General features: G+C 44.9%; 1 protein-coding gene across 1 annotated transcript in view; it reads left to right on the top strand.

Annotated features, from left to right (window-relative positions):
- The window catches only part of LOC110502092 (receptor tyrosine-protein kinase erbB-4), a 108,021-nt gene extending 87,302 nt beyond the window's left edge, over window positions 1-20,719 (top strand). The window contains exons 9-17 of the mRNA XM_036959590.1: window positions 10,149-10,322; window positions 13,301-13,376; window positions 13,523-13,669; window positions 15,020-15,117; window positions 15,248-15,418; window positions 16,642-16,858; window positions 17,032-17,166; window positions 17,678-17,766; window positions 18,046-20,719. Coding sequence (XP_036815485.1) covers window positions 10,149-10,322; window positions 13,301-13,376; window positions 13,523-13,669; window positions 15,020-15,117; window positions 15,248-15,418; window positions 16,642-16,858; window positions 17,032-17,166; window positions 17,678-17,766; window positions 18,046-18,699 — 1,761 coding nt within the window. The 3' untranslated portion in view covers window positions 18,700-20,719. The remainder of the gene's footprint in view (window positions 1-10,148; window positions 10,323-13,300; window positions 13,377-13,522; window positions 13,670-15,019; window positions 15,118-15,247; window positions 15,419-16,641; window positions 16,859-17,031; window positions 17,167-17,677; window positions 17,767-18,045) is intronic.
- Window positions 20,720-21,507: the final 788 nt, after the last annotated feature.

Here is a 21,507-nt window from a genome sequence, read left to right as displayed (position 1 = left end):
CCCAGCCAGAGCCCGGACTTGAACCCGATCTAACATCTCTGCAGAGACCTGAAAATAACTATGCAGCTACTCTCCCAATCCAACATGACAGAGCTTGAGAGGATCTGCAGAGAGGAATGGGAGAAACTCCCCAAATACAAGTGTACCAAGCTTGTAGCGTCATATCCAAGAAGACTCGAGGCTGTGATCGCTGCCAAAGGCGCTTCAACAAAGTTCTGAGTAAAGGGTCTGAATACTTATTTTTTTATTTTATTTAACCTTTATTTAACTAGGCAAGTCAGTTAATAACAAATTATTGTTTACAGTGACGGCCTACCAAAAGGCAAAAGGCCCCCTGTGGGGAGGGGGGATTAAAATAAAATATATATATAGAGCAAAACACACATCACGAGAAGAATGTAAAAATGTATTTTGTTGCAAAAATGTTTTTTCATTATCTGGTAGTGTGTGTAGATTGATGAGGGGGGAAAAAATGATTTAATCCATTTTAGAATAAGGCTGTAACGTAACAAAATGTGAAAAAAGTCAAGGGGTCTAAATACTTTCCACATGCACTGTGTAGTCAAGAAAATTGTTGTATGTATTTTATTGTCAATGACATTGACATGGAGATTTTATCATAAGGAATTACCTCAGCTTAAAATGCAATATTGAGATATATACTGTATTATATGGTACATTCTTTGCAAATAATATAGTTATACTGTACAATGTATAAGGTTGAAAAGATAAAGGAATGCAATAAATTGAATAAGTCAAATTGAGCAGAAGCAGCAACAAAAGGGAACCAATAATGCTATAATAATAAAACGGGAAGACTTTCAATTCATTTTGAGCTTCAGCTCAATAGTAGAATGCATTTACCAAACAAAGTTATGGGGCAGAGCCCAGATCAACAATTCCCATGCGTCCCAAATTGCACCCTATTCTATATAGGGCCCTGGTCAAAAGTAGTGCACTATAAAAAGAATAGGGTGCCATTTGGGAGCTTTGTCTGTTCCCAGATCGTGTTAGTGCTGTGAGAGAGAGGCTTGCCTATATACATGTAGTCTCTCTGATGAATGCTTCCTGCAGTTTCTACCACATCAACTATTGTATATTTACAGCACACACACACACACATGCATGCTTGCTCCTGTACACAAACACACACACATACAGACTTGAACACATTGGGACCAATGCAAACACACACACACACACACACACACACACACACACACACACACACACACACACACACACACACACACACACACACACACACACACACACACACAATGAAGTGTACTGTGCACACGCACAGGTACTTGTTTGACATTTGTACTGCACTTTTAGGAGCTAGTTACACAAACATGTTGCTGCACCCACTATAACATATTTTGCTCAACTGTGTGCGTGACCAATAAACTTTGATTTGATTTCAGGATTTGATTTTATAGCCACTATATCACACAATACAGATGCCGTCCTGTTTTGACCTGACCAGAGCCACGGTCTGATGTACTGCACTATGTAGGGAATGGGGTGTCATATTCATCCACAGCCACCGATCCTGTCTATTTTATTACCATAGAATAAATTGTATTAATGGCCAATGTGTGCATTGATTTCTCATCCCTTTGAAGTAGACACACAGGATAAATAGTATGTGGAGCAGGAGCATCATCAAGCCGGCTGTAATCAGTGATCTCTGGCCCAGCCTCCACAAGTCATATATATATATATATATATATATGAGAGAGAGAGAGAGAGAGGTAGGGAGAGGTAGAGAGAGAGAGAGAGAGAGAGAGAGAGGTAGGGAGAGGTAGAGAGAGAGAGAGAGGTAGGGAGCGGTAGAGAGAGAGAGAGAGAGAGAGAGAGAGGTAGGGAGAGGTAGAGAGAGAGAGAGAGAGAGAGGGAGAGGTAGAGAGTGAGAGAGAGAGAGAGAGGTAGGGAGAGGTAGAGAGAGAGTGAGAGAGAGAGAGAGGTAGAGAGAGAGAGAGAGAGAGAGAGGTAGGGAGAGGTAGAGAGAGAGAGAGAGAGAGAGGTAGAGAGAGGTAGAGAGAGGTAGAGAGAGGTAGAGAGAGAGAGAGAGAGAGAGAGGTAGGGAGAGGTAGAGAGAGAGTGAGAGAGAGAGAGAGGTAGGGAGAGGTAGAGAGAGAGTGAGAGAGAGAGAGAGGTAGAGAGAGGTAGAGAGAGAGTGAGAGAGAGAGAGAGGTAGAGAGAGAGAGAGAGAGAGAGGTAGGGAGAGGTAGAGAGAGAGAGAGAGAGAGAGAGAGAGAGGTAGAGAGAGGTAGAGAGAGGTAGAGAGAGAGAGTGACCCACCCACAAAGAATTTGAAGAACAAACACCATTGTAAATACAACCTATATTTATGGTTATTGTAAATACATTGTAAATACAACCTATATTTATGGTTATTGTAAATACATTGTAAATACAACCTATATTTATGGTTATTGTAAATACATTGTAAATACAACCTATATTTATGGTTATTGTAAATACATTGTAAATACAACCTATATTTATGGTTATTTATCTCCCCTTTTGTACTTTAACTATTTGCATTTGAAATGTCTTTATTATTTTTTAAACTTTTCTCAGTGTAATGTTTACTGTTTATTTTTATTTGTTCATTATCTTCTACACTAGCGTTGGCAATGTTAACATATGTTTCCCATGCCAATAAAGCCCTTAAATTGAATTGAATTTAGAGAGAGAGTGAGAGAAAGTATTTTGTTAGTCTAAGTGAAGGAGGGGAGAGAGAAAGATAAGTATTTTGTTAGTCTAAGTGACGGAGGGGAGAGAGAAAGAGAAGAATTGTGTTTGTCTAAGTGAAGGAGGGGAGAGAGAAAGAAGTATTCTGTTAGTCTAAGTGAAGGAGGGGAGAGAGAAAGAGAAGAATTGTGTTAGTCTAAGTGAAGGAGGGGAGAGAGAAAGAGAAGTATTCTGTTAGTCTAAGTGAAGGAGGGGAGAGAGAAAGACAAGTATTTTGGTCGTCTAAGTGAAGGAGGGAGAGAGAAAGAGAAGTATTCTGTTAGTCTAAGGAGAGAGAGAATACCTGTGTTAGTCTAAGTGAAGGAGAGAGAGAGAGAGTGCTGCATTTCCTATTACACTGTGACAAACACTCAGACCTAAGATAATCTTTCTTTCCCAAAATTATCTTTCAGTTTTGAAACTATAAAAGACGAAGAAAAATATGTAATATTTATTGGGTGAAAAGCCAACATGCTTCCTGCGAGAACCTGAGGGACAACCAGTAAAAAGTGCAATTTTGGATTTGTTTTGGCTTTCATACGATGTCATGTGACTTCACAGTCATGTTGAGACTGGTCTAAATTATTGCTTAAATGTATTGTTATTCTCATTAATATTGTTGTTGCTGTTGATGGTAATCCCATTTCCACTAGTACTATTATTATTGATGTCTTACTGCTGTTGGTCCTACCAGTTTTTGTTATATGTACAGTATACTTTGACAATGTAACTAATTTAACTTGCAATGTCAATAAAGTCTACTGAATTGGATTGAGAGAGAGAGAGAGAGAGAGAACAAGAGAGAGGAAGAGAGAGAAGGTTGTTAATAGCATTAGAATTGAATTGTACCGTAATGAAGAGCATCGTACAACAAAGAGAGGAGAGATTGAGCCACTTGGTTATAGATTATAGTGTTCTGTCAGTGTTTTGTTGTGAGGTCTTGTGTATGTGTGTGGTTGTGTGTGTTTGTGTGTGTGTGTGTCTGTGTGCACGCATTAGTGTAAGCCTGTGTGTGTCTCTGTATGTGGCTCTAGTAAAATAATCACTCTAGGAAGTGTCAGCATGTTGAAAACTGTTCTCCTCTTATCTGTTCTACTCTGTTCTCCTCTCCTCTTTTCTGCTCTCCTCTGATCTCCTATTCTCTGTTCTCCTCTCCTCTGATCTCCTATTCTCTGTTCTCCTCTCCTCTGTTATATCCTCCTCTCCTCTGTTCTCCTCTTCCCTGTTCTCCTCTCCTCTGTTCTCCCCTCCTCTGTTCTCCCCTCCTCTGTTCTCCTCTCCTCTGTTATATTCTCCTCTCCTCTGTTCTCCTCTTCCCTGTTCTCCTCTCCTCTGTTCTCCCCTCCTCTGTTCTCCTCTCCTCTGTTATATTCTCCTCTCCTCTGTTCTCCTCTCCTCTGTTCTCCTCTTCCCTGTTCTCCTCTCCTCTATTCTCATCTCCTCTGTTCTCCCCTCCTCTGTTCTCCTCTCCTCTGTTCTCCTCTCCTCTGTTTTATTCTCCTCTCCTATGTCCTCCTCTCCTCTTTTCTGCTCTCCTCTGATCTCCTCTCCTCTGATCTCCGCTCTTCTGTTCTCCTCAGCTCTGTTTTACTTTCTTCTCCTCTCCTCTCCCCTCTTCTGTTCTCCCCTCCTCTATTCTCCTCTCCTCTGTTCTCCTCTCCTCTCCCCTCCCATCCTCTATTCTCCTCTCCTCTGTTCTCCTCTCCTCTATTCTCCTCTCCTCTGTTCTCCTCTCCCCTCCCCTCCTCTATTCTCCTCTCCTCTGTTCTCCTCTCCTATATTCTCCCCTCCTCTATTCTCCTCTCCTCTGTTCTCCTCACCTCTGTTCTCCTCTCCTCTATTCTCCTCTCCTCTGTTTTCCTCTCCTCTGTTCTCCTCTCCTCTGTTCTCCTCTCCTCTGTTCTCCTCTCCTCTCCCCTCCCCTATTCTCCTCTCCTCTGTTCTCCTCTCCTCTGTTCTCCCCTCCCCTCCCATCCTCTATTCTCCTCTCCTCTGTTCTCCTCTCCTCTCCCCTCCCCTCCTCTATTCTCCTCTCCTCTGTTCTCCTCTCCTCTGTTCTCCTCTCCTCTGTTCTCCTCTCCTCTATTCTCCTCTCCTCTGTTCTCCTCTCCTCTGTTCTCCTCTCCTCTGATCGCCTCTCCTCTGATCTCCTCTCCTTTGTTCTCCTCTCCCCTCCCCTCCTCTATTCTCCTCTCCTCTGTTCTCCTCACCTCTGTTCTCCTCTCCTCTATTCTCCTCTGTTCTCCTCTCCTCTGTTCTCCCCTCCTCTATTCTCCTCTCCTCTATTCTCCTCTCCTCTGTTCTCCTCTCCTCTATTCTCCTCTCCTCTGTTCTCCTCTCCTCTGTTCTCCTCTCCTCTCCCCTCCTCTGTTCTCCCCTCCTCTATTCTCCTCTCCTCTGTTCTCCTCTCCTCTATTCCCCTCTCCTCTATTCTCCTCTCCTCTCCTCTCCCCTCCTCTGTTCTCCTCTCCTCTGTTCTCCTCTCCTCTGTTCTCCTCTCCTCTGTTCTCCTCTCCTCTTTTCTCCTCTTTTCTCCTCTCCTCTGTTCTCCTATCCTCTGTTCTCCTCTCCTCTGTTCTCCTCTCCTCTGTTCTCCTCTCCTCCCTCATTGTATTCCCCTACCTCTGCTAAATTACTCCTGACAGAATGCATTTGAAGGCAGCCTCGCTGATTCAGCTTTTGTCTGTGTCTGTGATATAAACATAATTATAAACTGGGTGGTTCGAGCCCTGAATGCTGATTGGCTGACAGCCGTGATATATCAGACCATATACCATGGGTATGACAAAACCTTTCTTTTTACTGCTCTAATTACATTGGTAACCAGTTTATAATAGCAGTAAGGCACCTCAGGGGTTGTGGTATATATCCAGGCACTCCGTTTTGCATTGTGCGTAAGAAAACCCTTCAACTGTGGTATATTGACTGTATAAAACACCCCTTGTGCCTTATTGCTAAAATAATCATATGAGAGGTCTGAGTAGTTTCTGAGTGACTTATCTCTGTGGGCTGGTAACGGATGGCCCCAGAGAGATACTACCAGCACATCCTAAGACACTAGACTACCACCACGTCCTGTGCATAGAACACACACGCATGCATGTACTCACACACCACACACGCATACACACTGAACCATGCATGCACCCTCCACCACTGTGTCCTGTCTCCTCTGCCTGTCCACTGTATGTGTTTATCTTCTGCTGGGGTTTAGCTGAAAGCATTAGAACCTGCTTCCCTTCTTCTCCTTTCTCCCCTCACTCTGCTATCACACACACACCCCCCTCACTCATACACACACACACTGTTGTCCCATTTCATTTCCTGTTCCTTGCCCCCACACACACACACACACTCATTTGTGATAGGTAATTAACATTAAAGAATTGGCAAGCCTTCCATTTTCCTTCCACTGCTTAATTGTCTTGAAAATGTAGGAGATTACAGAGAGCAAGAGATGTATGTTCAAATAAGACTCTGTCAGGACCCGTCAGCATCACGCACACCAGCTGGCTGCCACTGAACAAACACACACACACACACACACACACACACACACACACACACACACACACACACACACACACACACACACACACACACACACACACACACACACACACACACACACACACAGTCACACATAGTTAGTCAGTGAAACACACACTCTCACAGTCTCACACACACGCACACACGCACGCACTCATGTATGCACACACACACACACACACACACACACACACACACACACACACACACACACACGCAGTTAGTCAGTCACACACATGCAAAAATACACTTAACGAAGCACTCACACACCTACCCCTCCACCACACCACACTCACAACCTCTCCTATACCCCAAATCCTCTTCACTCTTTCTCCATTTCTCTATTCCTCCCTTCCTAACTTCCTACCTTCCTCCTTCCCTCCTCCAAAGAACACACAGAGAGCCAAGCAGTGTCCATATTTCTGATAGTCGTCTGCCTGCGTCAGAACAGAGCCATTCCCTTTCCCACCTCTGTGTTTAGCCTTCCATATCCACAGGTAATTGACTTTTAATGGACAATTAATGCTGAGCCATTCATCACACTGAATCTGAGCTGTGTTAAAGGGGGAGACACGAAGAGAGAGAGAGATAAAGGGAGAAAGGGGGTGGAAAGAGAAGGAGAGAGCTGAAGAGAGAAAGAGATGGAGAGTGAAGGATAGAGAGAGAGCAAGAGAGAGAGGGTCTGTAGTGGATCGACAGCACAGAGGAGCAGAGGATAGACTCCCACTCTGACAGCCTGCTTTCGTTTCAGATGGATGTGTGACAGGGTTCAAAGAACGTTAGGATCTGGCAGGGATTGTCGTGGATGTCTGTGTGCGTGTGTGATCACTTGTGTGCCTGTGTGAACGTGATATATTGTATCATAGTAGACACATTCCCTATACGAGGGCTATCACATCATTTCAATTCGGCGTATGTAATGGAGAACATCAACACTAGCATTGACCCACTCTCTTTCTTTCCATGCTGCTCTTCCTCCACACTGCTCTTCCTCCACACTGCTCTTCCTCCACACTGCTCTTCCTTCTCCTCTATCTCCTGCTCTCTCTCTCTTTCTTTATTTTTCACTCTCTCTTTCTCTCTTTCCACACTGCTCTTCCTCCACACTGCTCTTCCTCCACACTGCTCTTCCTCCACACTGCTCTTCCTCCACACTGCAAACTGCTCTTCCTCCAAACTGCTCTTCATTCGCCTCTATCTATATCTCCCTCTCTTTCTCTCTTTCTCTCTTTGCAGAATCCTTTCCCTCTTTTCTCTGCAGTGCCTGTTGGTATGGAAGGCCTGTCTCAAACTCCTCTTCAATACCCCCCCTCCACCCCCGCTTAGAGCGAGAGAGAGGGATGGGGAGAGATTGAGAGATAGGGAGCGATAAAGAGAGAGCGATAGACAGGGAGAAAGAGAGAAAAGAGAAAGAGCGAAAGTTTAAAAGAAATGGGTGTGGGGGGAGATGGGCAGTTCTGTCATGGTGTTTTCTTCTTTCTCCCGAGACGGCCCAAATGAGCCGGAGTAATTATAGCCTTACCATTGTAATCTCGCCTCTTATACCACCTCCCCCCTCCTCCTCCTCCTCCAACTCCCCCTTTCTCCCCCCCCCCCCCCCATTCAACTAAATCCAATTTGTTATGGTTTCAAATAAGGCCTGTTCTCTGTTCTCTTGTTACTTTGCCCCAAAGTACCTTCTCTTACTCTGAGACCAACTTAAATAGGTGAATTTGTTTTTCTTATTCTTCATAGGCTGGGGTAATCTTGTAGCGATGTACAATGAGGACTATAGTTCTATAGCACTGGCGATATTAACCCAGCCCCTGCTGTGGCTTTGGGATTGAATATCCTTTCATTGCTATGTGGCAGGGCCAGTCTGTGCATTTTGCTCTGCTATCAAACTCAGGACCCTCTCAGTGTGTGTGTGGGCTGCTGAAGTTCTTGATTTTTCTCTTTGTTGTTCTTTAGTTCTTCCAGACACTGTGCTCCTCAGTTTTCAGATCAGTTCACACTCACATTTAAATCTCCTCCCAGGACTCGAGGGGACAGTGTTGCTGTGTTGGAGGGATGGTGATAGGAGCTGAAACATCGGGGCTGGCTGAATTATATTAAATTAATATGAAGACTAAGGATGAACAAATTTGTATAGATTTTTTTATCTCTACATTGAACTTCAGTCTGCAAGACTGTTTTGGGTAAACAGCTCAGATATATAGCTTTATCTACATGTTTTTCTTGGTGCAGGGACTCCTGACCTCAAGTGTCAAAGGGACACAGAAGAAACCCTGCTATACAACAATAGCAGCTTTGACATGCATAGGGTCTCTGCTACACACTCCCTCCATACACACTTGAATCAATTACTCCTTATTGTTCTCTCCTCCTCAAAGTACATTTCTGGATTTTTATCACGCAGATACACTAAATATACAAAAGTATGTGGACACTCCTTCAAATGAGTGGATTTGGCTATTTCAGCCACACCCATTGCTGACAGGTGTATAAAATGTCAATCTTCAAAGACAAACATTGTCAGTAGAATGACGTTACTGAAGAGCTCAGTGACTTTCAATGTGGCAACGTCATAGGATGCTACCTTTCCAACAAGTCAGTTTGACTAATTTCTGCTCTGCTAAAGCTGCTCCGGTCAACTGTAAGTGCGGTTGCTGTGAAGTGGAAACATCTAGGAGTAGCAATGGCTCAGCCACGAAGTGGTAGACCGGAACAGTCGAGTGCGTAGTGCCAAGTGCGTAAGTGCGTAAAAATCATCTGTCCTCGGTTGAAACACTCACTACCAAGTTCCAAACTGCCTCTGGAAGCAACGTCAGCACAAGAACTGTTCATCAGGAGCTTCATGAAATGGGTTTCCATGGCTGAGCAGCCGCACACAAGCCTAAGATCATCATGCACAATACCAAGCGTCGGCTGGAGTTTAGCAGTGGAAACGCGTTCTCTGGCATGATGAATTACGCTTCATCTGGCAGTAAGTTCTGGGTTTGGCAGATGCCAGGAGAACGCTTCCTGCCCCAATGTATAGTGGAGGAGGAATAATGGTCTGTGGCTGTTTGTCATGGTTTGTGCTAGGCCCCTTAATTCTAGTGAAGGGAAATCTTATCGTTACAGCATACAATGACATTCTAGACGAGTCTGTGCATCCAACTTTGTGGTAACAGTTTGGAAAAGGCCCTTTCCTGTTTCAGCATGACAATACCCCCATGCAAGAAGCGAAGTCCATACAGATTTTTTTTTTCTCGAGATCTGTATGGAAGAACGTGACTGGCCTACACGGAGCCCTGACCTTAACCCCTTCGATCACCTTTGGGATGAATTGGAGCCAGGCCTAATCGCCCAACATCGGTGCCCAACCTCACTAATGCTCTTGTGGCTGAATGGAAGCAAGTCCCAGCAGCAGTGTTCCAACAATTAGTGGAAAGCCTTCCCAGAAGAGTGGAGGCTGTTATAGCAGCAAAGGGAGGACCAACTCAATGTTAATTCCCATGATTTTGGAATGAGATATTCTCAGAGAAAAAAAGACTCTCAGTCGGGTGTTATCGCTGCAAACTATCTATTAATTAAATTGTGTGTGACACTTCTTATTTAATTGTTCAAAATAAAAGTATGAAACTTTGCCAATATACTGTTATGAAATGGATTCTCCTTCTGAAGAGTCAAATCAATTATGATTTGATTATCAATTAGTTTTGCGTATCTGATAATATTGGTGATAGTTTTTTGTCCAAAGGATATGTGATGTTGTAACTGCTAATGATGGTGATAGTGATAATAATGATGATGATGATGATGATGATGATGATTATTCTTTTTTCTGATAATGATAATAATGATGACAATGTTTCCTCACTGTTCAGTAACAGTGTATGTGTGTTTTGCAGGGTATGATGTACCTGGAGGAGAGGAGACTGGTGCACAGAGACCTAGCAGCCCGTAATGTGCTGGTCAAGTCCCCCAACCACATCAAGATCACTGACTTTGGTCTGGCTCGGCTGCTGGACATCAATGAGAAGGAGTACAATGCTGACGGGGGCAAGGTAAGCATGGCCAGGAAAAGAGAATGTATGCTCCAAAAACATGACCTTATGCTTTTTCTCTTTCATACTCACTACTACTTTCTCCTCTCTGTCTGTTCTCTGTCATTTCTATTCTTTTAGATGCTTGTATTCCCCTCACCTTAGTGTACTGAGTGAATAGCACACACATCCTCCTCTTAAAGTAATCAATAGGCTGCTTCTCAAATGGAACCCTTTATAGTGCACTTATTTTGACCAGATCCCTATGGGCCCTGGTTAAAAGTAATGCTATTTACAGGGAAAGGGTGCCATTTTGGACACACTCAAGATAACCCAGTGAATCATTTAAGCTGAAGCCAGCCTCCTGCGATGTGATTCCCATCCCACTGTGTTGTGAGCTCTCTGTGGGGGGCAGCTCTTAGGCCAGGGGGAGAAAGTGCTGTTTCCTGCCTGGGTTAATTTATATCCTCTCCTCTCCTCCTCTTTAAAAAGCCCTGGAGCTTGTTCTATTGTATGATCATGATACTGTTAACCTCTAAGGGATGGGTGGCCCTAAACCGGGACGGTTGTTGCTAACGTGTGCTAATGTGACTAGAATGACGTTGTATACAACAGCCAACTTTCCGGGACATAGACATGTCTTATACAGGCAGAAAGCTTAAATTATAGTTAATCTAACTGCAGTGACCAATTAACAGTAGCTATTACATTGAGTGAGAGTGCACAACAACAAAAAACTTTTATCAAAGCAAATGGTTTGATACATTCAACTCTGAAGGTAATTAATGTACTTACATTCAGTAATAATGCTCTGATTTGTCATCCTGAGGGTCCTAGAGATAAAATGTAGCATAGTTTTGTTTGATAAAATCAATTTTTATGTTCAAATGTAGGAACTGGGGTCTACAGTTTGACCCCACTGCTGACTCTGACTCCACACCCAACCCGCCCAGCCATCTAGATGGAAAGTTAGTGAATAAGCTAATGATCCATCATGCATTACATTCCTGGGATTGTGTAAACTTAAATTATTTATTACCATAGCATTTTTCAATGTTCGCTATAGTTATGTACTTGAAAATATATCAATTGACCAATTCGGCACATTTGGGCAAACTCCTTACAGATTTGATACAGTAATATAATATATGTGCAGTACTATAATTCTTTGCTGGATCAGTCTGAAACTTTGCACACACACTGCTGCCATCTGTTAGCCAAAATCTATATTACACCTAGACTCCTATCTGAAAGTATGGCCTTTCTCTTGCATTTCAAAGATGATGGAAAAAATGATATTTTACCAGATCTAATATTTTATATTCTCCTACATTAATTTCACATTTCCACATTCTTTAAAGTGTTTCCTTTCAAATGGTATCAAGAAAATGCATATCCATGCTTCAGGGTAAAACCCTTAAGAGGTTTTAAAGGGTATTTAAAAAAACCTGAGCATATGACTATAACTAATGGGATATACTAATGTGAGTAGACATCTAAACTGGGTTGTCTCTGCGTCCCAAATCCACCCAATTCACTTTGTAGTGCAATACTTTTCACAAGGAACTATAGGGCTCTAGTCAAAAGTAGTGTACTAAATAGGGAATAGGGTGCCATCTGGGACATTACTCTGGTCTCTAACATCACACTAGCTATGTTTCCATTAATTGTCGACATTTCGAAAGTTTGCATTGAAAATAGATGCGACAATTGCCTGCTAGGGTGCGTTTATATGCAGTAACAATTTACTCATATTTGCTATATTCTAATCATGTGCCAGTGTGTCGCCTATGTGCATGCAGGGGTGATACTTGCAGATCTGAAATAATTGGATGGTGAAACCTGCCAGCCAACCAGAAAACAAGGCGGAGCAATTCAGGCATTCTTGAAAGTCAGAACAATCCGGGCAAATAAACACGATTGTTATAAAGTTGAAGAATATATTTAGAAAGCAGTAGGCCTTTAAAATGAAATGTGGAGTGGAGCTTTATAGTTACGTGATGACATCACGTTCCCCGTGTACCTTTAAAATGATTCAGGAATCATAATTTATTCAAAAAACACAGTTTCCATCAACATTTGTCTCAATTATGAAAATTAGACAAAAGAAAAATCCCTTGTCGAGCGGATACAAATGTTGTGGATCTTTAGAAAATGTATCCTATATCTGCTGTTTCCGTTACACATCATTCCCCCAAAATTTGCAACATTGCTTTTTTCGAAAAATCCTGGGTCAATTGAAACATGCTTAAATGACCCTGCAAAAATGGCAAAGGGGTTTTCATATTGACAAGATTTGTGATGGTTTTAGAAGGCTTTAGCACAACAGGAGCTCGATACTGTGGCTTTGCTGAAATAAAATTGTCTTTTTGTCTTTTCGTTTGAGTTATTTTAGCTCAGTGGGGTTTCATTCATATTTAATTTATCAAGTAAACATCCACTATAACTGCCTTGTTGGCATAGCATTTGCAGCATATTAGCACACAGGCCTATATGGCATACAAACAGCTTTAGTGAAGGTTAAGTTGACCCCAAATGGATCAGTAAACAGATAGCAACTTTACTCCCTTTTCAGACTAATCTTGGTCTGAACACAGCTCTATAACAGTATACTATTCCTCTAATTGGGTCCTGGACATAGGAACAACAGGAAACCACACATGATACAAATACATCCGTAGTATTTATATAGGGTCAGAATTAGACATCTTGGACTGATTGTCCTGGACTTAATAGCACGCTCAATTGAAAATCTCCAGGAAAATAGTTTTTAACTCCAAAACTAGGCTTAAAACCAGCCCTTTGTTTTTTATTCAGTTCATGTTCTCCAACGTTGCCTAAAAAATAAAAGTTATTCTTCTCTTTACTCTTTACTGTTAAGTGAAAGCCATTTATGTGTAGCTACTTGCCTTCTTGCGTTGCGTACTTGCAGTATGTTGGGTATAAATTAGCCATTACTCATGAAATACAATAACATATATGTTTCTCTTTACCTCCAGATGCCAATCAAGTGGATGGCCTTGGAGTGTATTCACTACAGGAAGTTTACCCACCAGAGTGACGTGTGGAGCTATGGTAAGGCTGGGCAATATCATCAATTTAATCAACCAATCAATCAATGTGTTTTAACAGTTAAGTAAGATCCCAGGTGAAATCATAAGATTTCCAATATATCTATTATGCTTGGCAAAAAAAACATTTAACCTTACACCACTTCTCAGGGGTGACAATTTGGGAACTGATGATGTTCGGCGGGAAGCCCTATGATGGCATTCCGACCCGGGACATCCCAGACCTGTTGGAGAAGGGAGAGCGTCTTCCCCAACCTCCCATCTGCACCATAGATGTATACATGGTCATGGTCAAATGTAAGCTAACCTGTATAACCTCTCTCTCTCTCTCTCTTGCTCTCTCTGTCTCTCTCACGCTCTGTCTCTTTCTGTCTCTCTCTTTCTGCCTCACTCTCTCTCTCACACACACACACACACACACACACACACACACACACACACACACACACACACACACACACACACACACACACACACACACACACACACACACACACACACACACACATGCTGCTTTGACCCCAGCCATATAGTGTAGGATCACGGATAGTACTATGCCCCCCTGTCCAGGCAGAGACACCATTCCAGCACTACCCTTGTGTTTCCTGGCTGTACTGTGCTGGCTGTGGCTCCTCTCTCTCCTCTGGCTGTGGCTCCTCTCTCTCCTCTGGCTGTGGCTCCTCTCTCTCCTCTGGCTGTGGCTCCTCTCTCTCTTCTGGCTGTGGCCCCTCTCTTTCCTCTGGCTGTGGCTCCTCTCTCTCCTCTGGCTGTGGCTCCTCTCTCTCTTCTGGCTGTGGCCCCTCTCTTTCCTCTGGCTGTGGCTCCTCTCTCTCCTCTGGCTGTGGCTCCTCTCTCTCCTCTGGCTGTGGTCCTCCTCTCCTCTGGCTGTGGCCCTCCTCTCTCTCCTCTGGCTGTGGCTCCTCTCTCTCCTCTGGCTGTGGCCCCTCTCTCTCCTCTGGCTGTGGCCCCTCTCTCTCCTCTGGCTGTGGCTCCTCTCTCTCCTCTGGCTGTGGCTCCTCTCTCTCCTCTGGCTGTGGCTCCTCTCTCTCCTCTGGCTGTGGCTCCTCTCTCTCCTCTGGCTGTGGCTCCTCTCTCTCCTCTGGCTGTGGCTCCTCTCTCTCCTCTGGCTGTGTCTCCTCTCTCTCCTCTGGCTGTGGCCCCTCTCTCTCCTCTGGCTGTGGCCCTCCTCTCTCCTCTGGCTGTGGCCCTCCTCTCACACATTGGGGCCAGGGTGTTTCTGACTGACCAACAGCCTCTGTCACCTTCCTCCATGATCCTTTGCCCAATTTGTAGTACCCACGCCAACCTCTCCCTCATAAAATCGTTCAAAATCAAATCAAATGTTATTTTATTTGACACATGCTTCGTAAACAACAGGTGTAGACTAACAGTGAAATGTTTACTTACATGTCCATTTCCACAATGCATAGTTAAAGATAAATATATAAAATAAAACAGTAATGGAAACTGTAGTAGCAGTGTATGTGGTGGTGAGTGTGTGTGTGGCGTCAGTATGCATGGTGTGTATGTGTATTTTTGTGTCTCTCTCTCTTTCTCTCCTTTACTCTTTTTTTGCATTGAGGAATCCTCCTACAGTATACCTTGTCCGTGTTCTCTATCTCTAAAGTTCTTTGTTGTCCCCTCCAGGTTGGATGATAGACGCAGACAGCAGGCCCAAGTTCAAGGAGCTGGCTGCAGAGTTCTGTAGGATGGCCCGGGACCCCCAGCGTTACCTGGTCATCCAGGTGACTTACCTTCCCCTCCTATACCCCTGCTTATCCTGGGGAGTAGCGTGAATGACACTCTGATGTGTGGATATCATGACTGTACAGTCATTTGTATGTCTCCCCCCCCCCCCCCCCCCCCCCCCTCCAGGGCGATGACCGTATGAAGCTGCCCAGCCCCAACGACAGTACGTTCTTCCAGAGCCTGCTGGATGAGGAGGAGCTGGAGGATCTGATGGATGCTGAGAAGTACCTGGTCCCTCACTCCTTTAATATCCCACCGCTGGCATACACACCCAGGACACACGTTGATTCCAACAGGGTAAGGCTCCACTCTCCTCTCCCCTCTTCTCTTCTCTTCTCTTCTATTTCTTCTTCTTTTCTCCTCTCCTCTTCTCTCTCTCTCTCTCCTCTCCTCTCCTCTCCTCTCCTCTCCTCTCCTCTCCTCTCTTCTCTTCTCTTCTATTTCTTCTTCTTCTCTCCTCTCCTCTCCTCTCCTCTCCTCTCCTCTCTTCTCTTCTCTTCTCTTCTCTTCTCTTCTCTTCTCTTCTCTTCTCTCCTATTCATCCAACAGGTTAAGGACCTGTGTACAGAATGCCCTTCTCAGTATACATTCTATTATATTCTACAAAAATGATTTTATTTCTCTTCCCTATCTTCCTTACTTAGAAGCTCAGTGTCCTTTGATATTTAATCACAGTCGTATACAACCGAAGACAAAGATCACACTGAGCTACTCCATCATTCAACCTGTGTTCTCTTCATGATAAACTCCCCGTAAATTCTGCCTTAAAGTGTTTTCTTCTGATGTCTGTTTCGTATACATTGTGTTGACTGGTTGATTTCCCATGTTGGTTGGACTCATCTGTTGCACTGAAATTGGATTCCACTTCTCAGGATGTAACTGCAGTGTATATTACCACAACATACAGTACATACACAGACAGAATCTTGTAGGGCTACGTAAAACCAAGAGCCACAGTATTTAGTGTGTTGTTATGGGTGATGAGGAGGACGAGAGGAGGAACAACAGAGGAGGCGATGGGAGGAGTTGACAGAGGAGAAATAGTTACAGGGTAGAGGGTTCACAGTGTGAGCTCTGGAGTCTAGGAGAAGGAAGAGAGGAGGATGAGAGGAGTTGACAGAGGAGGAGTGATTCTGAGTGTGTAGCTATAAGGTGGAGGGTACACAGCGTGAGAGAGTCTCCTCAGTGAGTGCTGACTACACACCTGCAGACCACCGCTGAGACTGAGAGATCAGGAGGGGTAGGAGGTGACGGGGACGGGTAGAGACCACTCAACCACAGGAGGGGAGAGGACAGGTGAGGCTGGAGGAGGAGGGTGAAGGAGGGATGAGGGGGGAGAGTGTTTGAGCATGGGGAGAAGGGAGATGAAGGAGACTGACTCTCCCTTGAACCAATACTCTTGAACACAAGTACCAACACTCAGGAGCATGTATTAGAACCCTGTGTCCTCTTATGCCCCTGCAGAACCCACAGCCCATCAATGTGCACAGTACATTAAACCTCTCCTTGTTTCCCTACAGAACCAGTTTGTGTACCAAGACCCTAGTTTCGATATGGAGGACATGTTGGGGACCATCCCGCGGGTGCTGTCCCTGTCCCCAGGGGACCAGTCTGCAGGGGGGCAGGGCGGTAGCGGCCAGGAGCACCAACGCTTCGAGGACCAGCGCTGTAACGGCACACTGAGGAAGCAGGCAACTCCCCGGCCCGCGGGACCTCCTGGTTCAGACGGAGCACCAGGTGACGCCTCTTTTACCGCTGTTATTTTAGCTTCCTTGATGCTTAATATATTTTGTTGATTTTTAATATTTGTTTGTTTGTTTGTTTGTGTTTTATTTGCCTGCGTACAGCATTGAAATTCCTATGTAATGAAAAACCCTATACAAATAGATGGTATTATTCTAATTATTTAGCCTCAGGTCCAGTGGAGAGCAGCACTGGACAGCGCTACAGTGCAGACCCAACCATCATGCTGGGGGAGAGAGGAGCTAGAGGAGACACCGACCAGGATGGATACCTGACCGCCATGAGGGAGAAGGCCACCTCAGGTACAACATGGTGTCACTATTCATTGTTTTCCTTTTCTCACGTGATGCCATGTACTACAGGAAGCACTTCTTAACTGTTTATGATGTCTTTCCTTGAAATAGCTTTTATCCACAGCCAAAGACTTAGATTTGTAAATGTTGGTGCTTTTCGTTCTGAAGCTTTGCAGTAACTGATCCAGTTAGACAAAAGACAAAAGTTCAGAAATTCTCAAATAGGTGAACTGTTCTGATCCTTTCCAATGAGCCTTGTCTGTTACCAGAGGGGTGTACTGTTCTGTAGTGTACCTGGTGATATCAGATTCCAAGTTTCTTCATCTCCTTCTCTTTCTCACCCTTTGATTCAGACAGAGAGCTGTAGAGACCAAGGCTTACACACCATCACACACACATAGAGGCATGTCAGATGCTAGTGAAGAGATCCGTAAGATCAAAATACTGCAAGCCTTCTGTTCATCCTTTGAAAGCCTCTAACCTCTCTCTATATATATCTCTCTCTCCCCCTCTCTAACAGACTATCTCAACCCTGTGGAGGAGAACCCATTCGTGAGTCGTCTGAGGAATGGAGCTGCCCTAACCCTGGACAGCTGTAACCCCTATCAGGTCAACTTTTTAATTAATATTAGGACTATTTCTTATGGACTGCTCACTCCTGAATTTATACACCGTTTTCTTTTTACTGTTATCGACATTTCCCCCTTTTTTTCTACTCTTTTTTTTATCTGGTAAAGTGTGTTTTAACACCTGTTAATCCTGAGGAGTCTAAGTCATTTGTTCATGACATGTACTACCCAAACACATGGAATTGTCATACGATAGTAATAACATGGACCATCTAGCTATTTGAAAGCACTTTGACTAAACTTTGACTTGACTTGACAGGTGGCTCCCAGCGGCCCCCAACAGGCAGGCTCTGGCCCCAGAGTGGAGGACGAATACGTCAACGAGCCCCTCTACCTCAACACCTTCCACAACCCCGGAGTTGGAGACTACAGTGACTACACCCTGAAGAAGAATGGGTTCACTGGGGGACACAACCCTGCCCTCGCCACCCTGGTAAGCCAACCAGGCGCCACTGGCCTCACCGCTGGTCAATCAGGCACCTCCCAGGCAGGAAACCCTGGTCACAGCGTCCAGGCAGCCCACGCCCATGGAGTCTCTGCACAACCAGGATACTCTGTTCCTCCAGGCCTCGGTACAGCCGGCACCCACCCAGGCCACCCCTCCCACCTAGCCCACCCCGGGTATACCCTTCACCCCGGCCTCACAGGCACCATCATGTTGGACAAGAAGAATAGACAAGACAAGAACAAGACTTTTGACAATCCAGAGTACTGGCAGCATAGCCTTCCTCCCAAGGCCACCCTGCACAACCCTGAGTACTTGCAGGACTGCAGCACGCGCTTCTTCTACCGGCAGAACGGCCGCATCCGGCCCGCCGTGGCCGAGAACCAGGAGTACCTGACAGAGTTCGCCCTGAAACCTGGGACCGTGCTGCCGCCCCCACCCTACAGACAGAGGAACACTGTGGTGTAACGGGGAGGAGGATGAGGAGGAAAGAGGGTCTGGGCCAGGAAAGGTGGAAGACAAGGGGAGGAGGAGGGGAGGATGGGAAGTCCCTCTCTCACTCAGCCACACAATATTTACGTATCAATCCTGGTTCCCTTCACCAGCACTGGACTGACACATCTGAACTGACACTGGATTACAGTAACATTACAGTAATATTATATTATAAGACATAGTGCTGAGAGCCTCCCACCTTCTACGAACCCAGGACTGATGTTCTCCTCTCTGTCTGTCTATGTCCTCTACACTGGATTACAGTAACATTACACAGAAGTAATACAGTAATATTACAGTAATATACACTGAAAGTTTTCACAGATTCACCTGTAACCGAATACCCGAGACCCGATCCGAGACCCGAGAGGGGTCGGATCCAGAATTCTAAATAATGTCACGGGTCTGAGTCAGATTTGATATGATTGTCACGAGTCTCGGGTATGTGTAATTTTAACTAACTTGTCCAGAAGGACCCGTAAAGATCCAAACGCGACTGCTGCAGAAGAGAGGGAGAGAGAGAAATTGCGTAATTTATGCTGCTACTCTTGCTTTTCACGAGAGTAGTGCGTGTAGCTTGTTGTTGTTGTTGGCCAATCATAGGTCATCAAAGCGGCAGTAGGCTACAGTCATAGAGTCTCGTGTGGGGCAAAAGTTAGGAGATAGCTAATCAATGGAAGTTGGAATTAAAATGACAGAATTAAAAGTTCAAGGAAAAGGATAGGCTACAACGACCAAGAGACAATAGGTAGGCTGCTACTTTATATTCTAAACGGAGTCGTTGTTGTTTGTAACTGTGTAGGACAAGAAAGCGCATGCAGCCTCAATTAGCCTAGCTAGCTAGCTAGCTTAAGTAGCTGCTCTTGGTTGGATGCACTCAAGACAGGTACTACGTAATCATATTCAATGATAAATAACCTAGCTTTGGCAGCTATTAGTCTACTATAGCGAGAGTTGGCTTGGTTGGTTGCCATCTTTCGTCTCTCCCTCTTCCTCCGTTCTCCCTGTGTCACTTGCTCACATTCACAGTAGCCTACACACACAACACGGCCCCTGCTAGAGCATCACCTCTCTCTACCTTCTCTCCCTTGCGCTTTATCAGCTCCGTTAATAAAGTAGCTTAAAAATGTACTTTTCTGCTGCTTCCCTCACTCGGATTGGATCAGACCGGGTCTGGAACCAACCAGGTTTATACAGAACGGATCTAGTTGTCCTCAGGTCCATTTGGAATGGGTCTCTATATTGAAAAAAATATATTTATGCATATTGGGTCCGGGTGGGAAAGCCCAGGTCCATTTCAGAATGTGTCCAACTTTTTGGACACGTCAATACATTTAATATAAACTACTGAGAGCCTCCCCCCACCCAATAACCCAGGACTGGTTTGATAATTGACAGCCTCACCGGTCACTCTCAGCCCCATTCTTAACTCCTCCTATACCTCACCCATTACTCACCCTCAGTCCCGCCCCTTCAGTGTTGATTACAACAACAACAGAAGGCTAAGTGAAAGGTTACATGTAATGACAAACAGTGTCGGTCTCTGTAGATGTGAACAGACAGGATGAAGGCCAAGGAACAAGGAACTTGAAGCACTTACACTTACAGTATATTGTTTGCTCATGATCTCTAATATATTATTTTATTACTAATAAGATTTGTGTAAGAACCATGCAGTGATTCACAATCAATACACTACACTGAAAGTCTTGGAGCAGCACATTTTTCCAACTGGGTTAAATGCATATTGTAGCAATCCACCATCCACACATACAGTAATGTCATAGATAGCCGTTGGTGTGCAGTATATCAGGTTCATATAGGAGAACACGCATACATCTGTGTATACACTGCTGTTCCATGACTGTCTCTCAAGCCCCAGCCACGCCATACATCTGTCACATAATGTGGAGGATACATTCCTGTCCGCTGACTGGCTGGCTGGCTGGCTGGCTGACTGGCTGGCTGGCTGACTGGCTGGCTGACTGGCTGGCTGACTGGCTGGCTGACTGGCTGGCTGACTGACTGGCTGACTGACTGGCTGGCTGACTGGCTGGCTGGCTGACTGGCTGGCTGGCTGGCTGTCTGGCTGACTGGCTGGCTGGCTGACTGGCTGACTGGCTGGCTGACTGGCTGACTGACTGGCTGGCTGACTGACTGGCTGGCTGACTGGCTGGCTGGCTGGCTGGCTGGCTGGCTGGCTGGCTGGCTGGCTGGCTGACTGGCTGGCTGGCTGACTGACTGGCTGGCTGACTGACTGGCTGACTGACTGGCTGGCTGACTGACTGGCTGACTGACTGGCTGGCTGACTCTGTGCGGCGTCTTTGATGTTGACATGGTTCGAACCCCTCTGAATATGCAGTAGAATTCATACATTTATTATACAGCTCCGCTCATATCAGCTATAACATATTAATTTGTATCTCGCAAAGAAGGAAGACGTGCTCCCAACCTTGAAACATCAATAACCCTGTTCTAATTCTATATACGTACATGCACGATATAGACATACATGCAAGCATGCACACAAAAATACACATATACACACATATACACATACACACAGAAAAAGAGATAACATTAGCGCCGTGTGCATTACGTTTTTGGACCAGGACCTCCATTGCCCTTGGATTCTAAAGCAGTGGAGATAACAGAAGCAAAGGCAGGGCAGCGGGATGAGAGGACAAAGCCATTCAGCAAGTAAATGCCACAGTGTTATATGTATGCAAAGCTTGAAGGGCCTATGCTGAACACAGTGAAATACAGCAAGAAGAAAGTGCC

Source organism: Oncorhynchus mykiss, chromosome 22 (genome assembly GCF_013265735.2).
Source record: "Oncorhynchus mykiss isolate Arlee chromosome 22, USDA_OmykA_1.1, whole genome shotgun sequence".
NCBI classification, from domain to species: Eukaryota; Metazoa; Chordata; class Actinopteri; order Salmoniformes; family Salmonidae; genus Oncorhynchus; species Oncorhynchus mykiss.
This window is presented reverse-complemented; position numbering and strand designations above follow the sequence as displayed.